The sequence below is a fragment of the Parasteatoda tepidariorum genome, chromosome 6 (assembly GCF_982258835.1).
Source record: "Parasteatoda tepidariorum strain Cologne lab strain chromosome 6, Ptep-v5.0, whole genome shotgun sequence".
NCBI classification, from domain to species: domain Eukaryota; kingdom Metazoa; phylum Arthropoda; class Arachnida; order Araneae; family Theridiidae; genus Parasteatoda; species Parasteatoda tepidariorum.
The window spans coordinates 22,948,726-22,959,740 of NC_141760.1; the positions used below are offsets into that span (position 1 = coordinate 22,948,726).

The 11,015-nt window shown below is 29.4% G+C and overlaps 2 protein-coding genes across 4 annotated transcripts in view; one reads left to right on the forward strand and one right to left on the reverse strand.

Annotated features, from left to right (window-relative positions):
* Positions 1 to 1,513: 1,513 nt before the first annotated feature.
* LOC107456044 (uncharacterized) lies at positions 1,514 to 9,099 on the reverse strand. 2 transcript variants are annotated; one of them, XM_071179313.2, is made up of 3 exons: positions 8,445 to 9,099; positions 2,218 to 2,468; positions 1,514 to 1,907 (listed from the first exon to the last, which is right to left on the reverse strand). In XM_071179313.2, the coding sequence occupies exons 1-3, from the start codon at positions 8,896 to 8,898 to the stop codon at positions 1,686 to 1,688; spliced, it is 927 nt and encodes a 308-aa protein (XP_071035414.2). In that variant the 5' UTR covers positions 8,899 to 9,099; the 3' UTR covers positions 1,514 to 1,685. The 2 variants fall into 2 exon arrangements, with proteins under 2 accessions (XP_071035414.2, XP_071035413.2); XM_071179312.2 differs by having other exon boundaries at positions 1,545 to 1,907; positions 2,218 to 2,483.
* Positions 9,100 to 10,115: 1,016 nt separating this feature from the next.
* LOC107456036 (protein SSUH2 homolog) overlaps positions 10,116 to 11,015 on the forward strand; it is a 37,175-nt gene continuing 36,275 nt past the window's right edge. Inside the window, exon 1 of one of the 2 annotated variants that reach the window (XM_087165547.1) lies at positions 10,116 to 10,410. The gene's annotated coding sequence lies outside the window, so the exon portion shown is untranslated. The remainder of the gene's footprint in view (positions 10,411 to 11,015) is intronic. The other variant, XM_087165546.1, reaches the window with a different exon arrangement.

Consider the following 11,015-nt stretch of genomic DNA (forward strand, 5'->3'; position numbering starts at 1 on the left):
ACAATAAAGCCAATGATTGTAGATGCATTGTGTAAATCGATCCAATAATATACATTGTTTTGTTAAGAAAATATATCAACCGTTGTAAAAGTCATTTCAGAAAAACTTTTTTCTTTTAATATTCTCTCTTTTTCTATCATAACATATGTGTATAAATAATTACTAGTTGGGAATAATCAACTAGTTTCTGTAATTGAAAATATAATAATTATTTATTCTCAATTCTACGAGCTTTAAACATGTCAGATAATTGGACGTGGAATTGAAACAAAATTGCAATTTTTTTTTATTTTTATTTATACAACTTGTTATGGAACTTTATTTCATTTCGATCAAATAGGTTTTTCTTCTTTTTTAAACTGACTGAAAGATTACTTTTATGACTACTGATAGAATTGATCAGTGAAATCAATAATGTTCCCCGCCTTCTTAAATTACTTTTAAAATAATATTTTTTCCTATTACTCTCGTATTTACATACCATATCTCATGTTTATATTATGATAACTGAAATATTGCTAATGCATTCTATTAATGCTTTTGGTTACAATTGTTTTCAAAATCCTGAAAGTTCCTTACATATCTGTCTGAAGGTGGTTTTATTTTCATATATATATACAAAATGTTTAATGCTTATCGAAATAAAATATATAGCAACCAAAAATTAAAAAAAAACGATGCGTATTCTTTATAACTTTAGTTACTTAATTTTCTGAAATAATTCGACAGTTAAACTTACAGTTGGTGATGGCATATATTTCAGCAGATAACCGAAACAATCAGTACTTGTAGCACAGTGCGCTAAAAAAAACGAACCACCCTGAATAACTTTTGATATAATGATCGATCTTCACGTTTTTGAACTCATTCTTATTGGTTCGAAGGGTTGACCTCAAATATGTTAATTAATTGGTGCAGACGATATTTTAAATTACGAAATCGGACACAAAAACGTATTTTCCCTGAATAAACCTACCTTTTTTTCGACGACTGAATTAGGTTTCTGACTGCCAAAATAAAGGGGTACCTGGGAAATTATGTCCCCATAGTTCAGTCAGGAGAGCGATCCAAAGCTTGGAATCCTTAATATTAATTTTGCTTTTTGCGTAATTCACCATATCTCGAGAACTTCTTCAGCGAATTAAAAAAAAATTACACACAATTATAAAATTCGTTTTTCAAAGATAATTACAAGCAAAGGATACATTTTAACAAATATTTACAATTATTTTATTTAATAATAGTAGAAAAAAATTTAAATTGTAGGCCATAGAATTTTTTACATAATTTTAAAGAATGTAATTGTACATGGCGAAATACAAAATTTGAGCGAATACGCGGTCGAATAGTTTGTCAGAAATCGAATTTCGGAAAAATTCGTATATATAAAATTCAGTTGCTCAGGAAGTATGATTTAAATATGATTTAAGTATGATTTAAACCGAAATCGAACGGATATTGAAATAAACATAGAAGAGAACAGGTCTGTAAAAGTAAAATAAAACTGTGTTTAATTCAAAATAATTTATTTTAAACCACAGAAGTTAAAGCATATGTCAAGAATTTTTTAATTAAAAAAATACTTATCTATTAGCTCAATCATTTCCCAGAAAAGGAATTTTCTGTCAGTGTTATTCAAATGGATAATACAAAGGAATATTTAAAACGAGTTAATAGATAACTAATCATATCTGTTTTTTCAGTTTCAATCTGTTAATAATTTCTGTAGCCATTGAAACAAACTCTTTTATTTTATCGAGTTGCTCTAATGCATAATCAGGCTCTTTTGTATCATCAGCTATAAATGGGATTCGTTGTTGAATCATTCTGTACATTTTCTCAATCCATCTATCTGTATCATGCCATTCTATATCATCCTTCACGTTTTCTGCCAGAATCTGATCCAACTAAAAACATAAATAAATGTTTGGCATCCTTAAAGGGTACACTGAGAAAAGTATGGTAAAAACTTAAAGTATGGTCAAAAGAATTGGATAAAAAATATATCGTGATTCTGGCTGTATGGAGCACCAAAAATTTCGTTAATTTTTACCGAAGTGCTTTAGTAATGATTTTAAAAGAATTAACGATAAAATATAATTTTATAATGTGTGATAAAATTTGGTAGATGTAGTAAAATTTGGTAATTGTATCGTACCTTACGCACGATTTTAAAAGTTAACTACGTCAAAAAAAAATCGTTCTTTGTTTACTGACCTCTTGCTCCAAATCAATTGATTTGTCATTAATATCTTTGATCGTTGTGCGGAGATCATACATGACATTCTCTTTTTCTAAAATCTTCAAGGGATAGAGTTTAGCTTCTTCGGCCAACCTCTCCCGATCAGTGACAAGCTTCTTTTCTTCGTCGTGGTAATTTTTCTCTTTCTCCAGCAAATCATTTCGAAGCATCTTCAAGACTAGATAATAATTCACTAACTCTTTGGCATTTTTATACCCAGGAAGATCTGAATCACAATATACTGCATTTAGAAAAATCAGTCAATAATTAAAACAAACAAACACGCAAACCAATAAACAAACAAACAAACAAACAAACAAACCAATAAACAAACAAGCAAGCAAGCAAGCAAGCAAGCAAGCAAGCAAGCAAGCAAGCAAGCAAGCAAGCAAGCAAGCAAGCAAGCAAGCAAGCAAGCAAACAAACAAACAAACAAACAAACAAACAAACAAACAAGCAAGCAAGCAGGCAGGCAGGCAGGCAGGCAGGCAGGCAGGCAGGCAGACAGACAGACAGACAGACAGACATACGAACGTACGAACGAACGAACGAGCGAGCGAGCCAGCAAGCAAGCAAGCAAGCAAGCAAGCAAAGCCAGCAAAGCAAGCAAGCAAGCAAGCAAACAAACAAACAAACAAACAAACAAACAAACAAACAAACAAACAAACAAACAAACAAACAAACAAACAAACAAACAAACAAACAAAACAAAGCAAAGTGACACAAAACAAAACAAGCAAACAAACAAAACAAAACAAAGTGAAACAAAACAAAACAAGCAAACAAACAAATAAACCAAACATACAAACAAAACAAACTAACAAACAAAACATACAAACGCATATTTTTATTACAGATGTTCACTTCATGAATATAAATGTCAAGATATATACAAATGTCTCTAAGCACAGACCGCGTACAGGCCGTTTCGTCCCTCTATAGAGATTATTTATAAATGCGTTATGAGAATTCTAAAAATACACATTAAGAGCAGTTTTCATAAAACACTCTGTATTTTTAGAATGTAGTATTTTTAGAATATTAGCTACACAGAGTCACCACCAAATAAGCAATCATTTTGAAAGCATATTTTTACTGATAATAGCAAATAGTTAATCACTAAAGCAAATAGTTAATTATAGCAAATAGATTGCATTGGTTATCGATATATGGTTATTGTTATATGATACTGATAATAGTGAATAGTTAATTGTTAAAATAAATAAGAAATAAAAATATTATAATAATGTTATAGGTTGTGTAAAAACAGTGGCAGTGGTTATGGGAAGTTTGTTTTCGGAAAAAGCAACTCCTTTTCCGAAACTGATTCACAGACTTTGCTTGTTATTTTAATGATCGTTTTTGAATATAAATGTTGTAAAAACAGGGTGTCATTTTTTAAAAAGGTTTCACACAAATCTCTTTCGTGTATTTATTCCTTCCTCCCGAAAAAAAAACATTATATTGTAACTTTTTAACACTTTTCTGAAAAAAAAAATGAAATAAAATCTTCAAAATAACATTTTTGGGGGATAGCACACACACAAACAAAAAAAAAAACAACAAAAAAAACGTCAAATAAATCAAAATATTAAAAGCTTATTCAAACATCTTTAAATGGTCGTGGTTTTTAAATGCAAAATTTTTCGTTTTTAAGGACCACAAATGTAGTGCATATGTCACGGGCAATGCAAATAATTGGGCATTGTTTATAATGCCCGGGCAATTTAAAAAGTGACCAAAAGGATATGACAAAATGATAAATTATGTTGCAATTATTACATTGCCCGGTCATTATGTATAATGTTAAAAGTCAAGTGAGCAATTTGTGTCACACACAGCCACAGGGTGTCTTGGGATATTCATCCACTTTTAGATGCACCTGGATAATTTTTTTTAAAAATTTTTCTCCGCACATGCGCTGTATGAAGCAACTACTTCAATTACTCTTATCTGGCGCAGTTTTTATTATTATTTTTTTTTAATTTTAAGGCAATAATTTCGATATCAGTTTAAAATTGATTCAAACGCTTTGTTTAATTTTTTTTAAATATTTAAGCTATAGCAAAAGTGGCACTAGACCTAGTATATATTTCGGACATTTACCAAAGGTCTAGTCATACTAGGTCTGGTTAAGTGCCATTGCCCGGTATACATTTGCCCGGTATATCCTACACTGATGTTTTTTTAAGGTCAAGTGCCATTGCCCGGTATACATTTGCCCGGTATACCATACATTGATGTTTTTTAAGGTTCAGTGCCACTGCCCGGTATACATTTGCCCGGTATACCCTACACTGATGTTTTTTTAAGGTCAAGTGCCACTGCCCGGTATACCCTACACTGATGTTTTTTTAAGGTCAAGTGCCACTGACCGGTATACATTTGCCCGCTATACCCTACACTGATATTTTTTTAAGGTCAAGTGCCTCTGCCCGGTATACATTTGCCCGGTATACCCTACACTGATGTTTTTTTAAGGGCAAGTGCCACTGCCCGGTATACCCTACACTGATATTTTTTTTAAAGTCAAGTGCCATTGCCCGGTATATATTTGCCCGCTACTCCAATCACTGATGTTTGTTCTAATCTATCGTCAGTAAGTATTAAAGTATCGAATAAATGTAATTATATCCACGAATAAATTAGTATCAAATTGGATGTAATAAATATTTCGGACATTCACCAATGTTGACAATTAAACTAATTTGATTGTCAACATTCACCGGTGGACATTGGCTAGCCAGAATCACACCACACGCACGTGGTTGTCCCATTGCTGTCAATTAATCAAAGTGCCCAAAGAAATAAAAGCGGTATTTATAATGACCGGGCAATGTGAGAAATTATCGTAAAGTAATTCAAATTTATCAAATTGCCCAATTTTAGTGGTCATTATTCATAATAACTAAGCATTGTGAATACTGACCTAAATAATTACATTGCCTATAACACATATAAAATATAGAAATGAAAAAATAATTTACAATGAAATAATAGGAACAATAAAAATTTAAAAGGAAAAAACAGAAAGAAAAAAAAAAACATTAATTTGCTAATTTTAATTAATGAAATTAGGAAAAGTAAAACAAAAACATATTTATTTCAATTAATATCTTGTCAAAAATTTGGGACCCAGAATAATTCATTTTCAAGAGGAAATTTCAAAAGCTGATAGGAAAAACTTATCATTCCGAATGTTTATAAAAAAAAATGTCACGAAATTTTCAGATATTAGATGCAATGCACGTGCAGAAATTTTTAAAATATCGATGCAATGCACGTGTAGATTTTTTCATTTTATTTTTTAATGTTTGTTTTGTATTAATAAACTGAATTTTGGAAGGGGTGAGATTTGCGTTTATTTTTTAAATTAGATGTCAATGTAGGTGCTGCCATCTATAATATTAATTAAGAAGCTTTCCGTATATTTTATCGTGTTTTATAAAATCATCGATGAAAATATTTAATGATAATCTTTATTTATGTTTAAAACTATTAATTCCCTATCAATAAATGTAAATTAGACCGGAATAATAAAGAACTAATTCTACGCTAAATCAAATTATAATTTTATAAGTAATGACTGCAAAAATTCTTTTAGGAAAAGAGCAGTGTAGCTAAATCATTAAACTTCATTAAATAAAAAAAAAATTTAATGCAAACTTATATATTAATCAAACTTTGCATAGTATTAATTAAAACTTTTAATTACACATAAGAAATTTTCAAGCGATTTTTTTTAACATTATCTTAATGAAATTTGGAATCCCTAAAAATATTGTAGTGGATAAATTAATAAAAAATAAATGAATTTTATAATTGTGTGTAAAAAAATATTTTGATGTGCGTAAATTTAATGGTGCGATATAGCTAAAAATCAAAATTCTGATCGCTCACATGCCTAAATTGTTAGATTATATTTTCCTAACTGCGCATATTCTTCTTATTTTAAGTGTCAAAAATCTAAAAGATTAAAAAAAAGGAAAAAAAAAAAGGAAGCTTTTATTTGGAAATACGTTAAAAAGTCTAATTTCGATAACTAAGATGTAATAATAAATAGGTATATTTCTGACATATTTAATATTCTGCTACATATATGCTCAAAAATTAACATGTACAGGAATACCTGGTAAACTATAGAACAAAATTTAAATAACTACTAAAATATAAGTAGCATGTTACCCAGCAATAAACCAATAAAGATCAAGAGACCTAGGAATAAACCAGTTTTCGTCACTTTTCATCAATATTTGGAATAACTTTTTAAACCTTTTTTGAGTGCAAAATTTGAATTCGAGCTACGATTCGTTAATTCAAATATCCATTCGTTTCGTTAATTCAAGCAACGATCACTGAAAGACATATACCTGAAATACGCGTTCGGAAATAAAAAAAAATGAACGCAACACACTAGTTATCCCTCGCAAATTTCATTGCAACTTCTTTGTTGGATTTTTAAGTTTAAAAAAAAACTGATTACCCTTACTAATTCGAAATGTACTTACTAATGCGGGTGGGTGACTAATTTGATCAGCCCGCGAAGGGAACTAAGGTGCACGGAATCAGTTTTTGCTAAATAAATTCTATTGTACAGTATTCGACCACGCGCTCAAGTCACCGGGCTACAAAGGTGGGGAACAATCCCCTCTACAGAGGAACAAAATTAGGATGAAGCCCATAGTGCATAGTGCTATAGCCCACAGTGCAGCTTTAGTTATACATAAGCAACGTATTGCTACTACTCAGTTTAAAAAAATATTTCAGAAAAATGTGTTAAAGGATTTCTTTTCATATTTCTTTGTACATTTTATTTGTTTACATTTGCACATTTTATTTTATTTTACTTAATTTGCTGACTCAGAATTCCTTACATCATTGCAATTAAACTGAGAAACTTCTGAAAAATAGTATAAAGTAAGAATTATACGAAAGGTTACAGCTGTTGTTTTCGAACTGTTGCTTTTTACAGAAAGTAATCGGCCGGACCCCGATTTTTAAAGCTGTTAACTGTTGTTATAGCTGATTGGTTTATTATAGCTTGTTTCTCGCTAAAGTAGTTACAACAGGAATTCATAAAATGATATTATTGGGCTTGGTGATTTTTAACAAAACCAAAAAGGTTTAATAAAATTATAAAGTCTTACAATAATTTTTTGTAACTAAGTTTACACACCTTTTCACTAAGTATTTGTAACTAATTAGATTCGTTCGATTTTTCGTCAAACAAATCCGTATCATTCTGTACAAAGAGAGTTTGCTTTATTGAATTTGGCTTGTAAATATATTCATATTACTAGCCTAATCGTAGAATCTTGTTTTTTCTTCATCTAATATAATTTAGTACATTGTTTAGCATTATACAATTTTTCTTTTTATTATTAGTCCACGTTAAATATTTTTTTTAAACTCGCTTTCCTTACTTGTTTTTGGAATTTCTTTTTAATATCGGGGCGAAGCCATACAGTAATATATTAGCATTTTGTCGGAAAAAACATCTGCTTATTTTACTTTCGCCTTCTGATATAGACATTTTAAATATTACTTAATAATAATAACGTCAAAATGCAATTTATAAAATAAAATTACGATACTAGAAAAATAACTTAGGAAATGTCTCTTTTTTAAAAAAAAAGTTTGATAAAATCATAATACACGTTACACGCTTGGCGTAATTTCGAAAAATGTCGTCAATGCCAAATTCTTCTCGCTAAACTGTTGCCGCCGTTGAAATGAAGTTCTTACGATGGTCGCCAAAAATTAGTGCGGAGGCAAAAACAGAAAATCGTAACCAGAAAATGACAAATACATTAACGTACCGTAAAAAAGCATATATATAAAAAATAATGCTTTTTGGTTAGACGGATGCATAGAAATTCATGTATTAAAAAAAAAAAGCATTACATTTAATTTTTATTTTATCTAATTTTTATAGAATTTAATTTTTATTTATTTTAATTATTTTATTTTATTTATTTTTATGTATTTAAAAAATAAATAAAGTAAAAATATAAAAAAGTTGATGGGGTCTAAATTTTTTGGTGACAGAAAAATGCATAACCCACCAAAAAAAGAGAATAACCCACAGAATTTTTTCAATTCTGTAACAACAGATGCCTAACTTTTTTGTCCTCAAATATCGCCAAATCCACCCATGTAGCGTATACAAGAATTAAGCCAAATGTTTAAAGCTATATCATACTTGAAGCTATGCTTTGCAGATGTTCCTTATAACACCGAAATATTTCCATTTGTTTCTGAGTAATGCTATTTCGTTCTAGTATGCCTTTAACTTCTCGCTCCAGTTTGAAGAATTCGAGATTAATTTCCTGATTTTCTAAATCCAAATTTTCATACATATCGTCAGCGTTTTGTTTTAGCAATTGAATTTCTCGTATATAAGTTTCAACTAGTTGAATTGAATACAGCAATTCTTCCTCTTTTTTCTGAAATCTGTCTTTGATAATCTGAATGCTTTTAACTTTGTCCCTATATTTAGAACGAAGGATTTCCTGTTGTTCATCGAGTTTATCAGCAACAGTTCTTTTCCGTATAAGTTTTTCACTAATAGATTGGTCCAATTTTACAGGAATTACTGTTTTTGAAAGCGATAAGCGTGGATTTGAAATTTGCGATTCTTTGAGCTTTTCTTCCATAATCCTTATATTTAAGTATTAACTATTCCTTAAGTATTAACTAATTGTCATACATACGAATATATATTCCGACACAATCTGAGATTTCAAATTGTATGTGCTAAAGACTCAGAAGTAAAGCTCAAACAAAAAGCTTCATCTGTTTTCCTTACTTATGCGTGCTTCAAACGTTATATTTATGGACTGTTACAATGTTTATGGTGCAACCCACAACAATGCGTGCGTGAACACCAAATCGAGAGTTCCTATACGATTTTAAGGGCGTAATAATTTAAATCTAAACACTTAACATTGAATTATTTTACACCAAACCATTTTTTCTTGCACAAGAACCAGAATTCCTTTCACTTCCGAAAACGCAAATTGCCCTCCTTAAATTAGAAGGAATTAAACAAATCAGATGTTTAATATCGAGAATAGTCGGTTTACAACCTGGGAAATTGTGTATTATTCCTGAAACTGAAATGAAAAATCACCTTTAAATATGTATGCATGCTTTTATTTGTGTAATAAGAATAATTATATTTTAATTTAAAAATCTCTGAGAACTGTATTAACTGATTATATTATGTATGAATTCTATCCTCTTTCTTACTATCGTAACACGAATTCGAACTAGGCTTAATGACCGGTATCGAATTTAGGCTTAACGAACTAGGCTTAACTATCGAACTATGCATAACGGCCGATATCGAATTTGAGCTAGTTCTAACTCGATAATGAAACACTAGATCCGCGAGTTATGTATGTTGATAAACTATACCGTACTTTGGAGTAAAGTAGTTGCACCATTTTTGGCGTTCACATACACTAAAATTTCTTACAGCTAGGCCAATGTTTGGTATGCACTTACAAGGTATTCTATGAACTGATATTTTTATTATTATGATATTACTTATAAAGTCCAATTGAGCCGGTTAATATAGAATTTGTTTTTCATAAAAAAATTGATTTGCTGATGAAGAAATATTATTTTTCGTGAGTGATCAACTCAGTAATATTTCTTTAAAAAAAAAGAAAAGAAAATGTATGCATTTTTTGTCTATTATACTCTGCTAAATCTATTTTACCTAAAAACATCATACCCACCCACGCGTATGAATTTGAAATATCATGCGTCAGATCGACGATAGACGTCGTACTCGAAACGTGTTGGCGTTTCTAAGTCAATTATCTATCAAAAACAGATCTAAACTTTTCAAATAAATTTTTCGTTACAGTTTTCATGGAATTTATTCGTTTCATTTAAAGCATTGAATGTTTGAAATGTTTTGGCGCATTGAATTATTTCTGTTTATTGTTGAAAATCATTCAGTTTGTTGATTTAAATGCATTTCTTTTATTTAGTGTAATTTGCTGCCCACTCATGATTTCTTATCTATATTTGACAAAGGAAATAACTTATCTCTGTTTTAGTCAGTTATCAATTCCTCTAGAAAATAAGTTTAAAACAACGTAAATGCATGTTTAGAAAAAAAAGGTTTTTCTTTGTTATGAAAAGATCACTTTGAAGTAAGATTTTGTTTCATTTCTAAGCATATTTATTATTCATTGAAATAACTTAAAGTGATTATTTATTTAAGATTTATAAATTCTTTGCTCTAATCCATCTTGATACAACTTGTAAAGCAATTATAAATCAAATACACATTTGCATAAGATTAAAAATGTGCATTTCATAATGTAATTATCGGTATATATTTGATGTAAATTTTCAATTTTCTAAATGTAATCATTAACTATTTATTTATTATTCAAAAATAAATTGTTTTTACGGAAAATGCTTCATTTAGCAACTTATAATGGATTTAGGAGAAAACTACTATTATTAATATGCAACTTACATTATTTTTCTTTTAAACAGTGTGATTAAAATAAAGCAGAATTGAGAAAAACTTGAAGTAATGATATGAATAAAATAAGATTGATAAAAATTTTTTTTGTTTATTAGTGAAAGGAATATCGAACAATTTCCCATACGTTAAAAAAAAGCTTCAGTACACAGTGAACACCGGATAATTTTTTTTCTCTTAAAAAAACTTAGTATAGGGAATTATTATGCCGGTTAATCCAATTATTATTAATAATACATGGTGATTATTAAATATTAAAGAAAA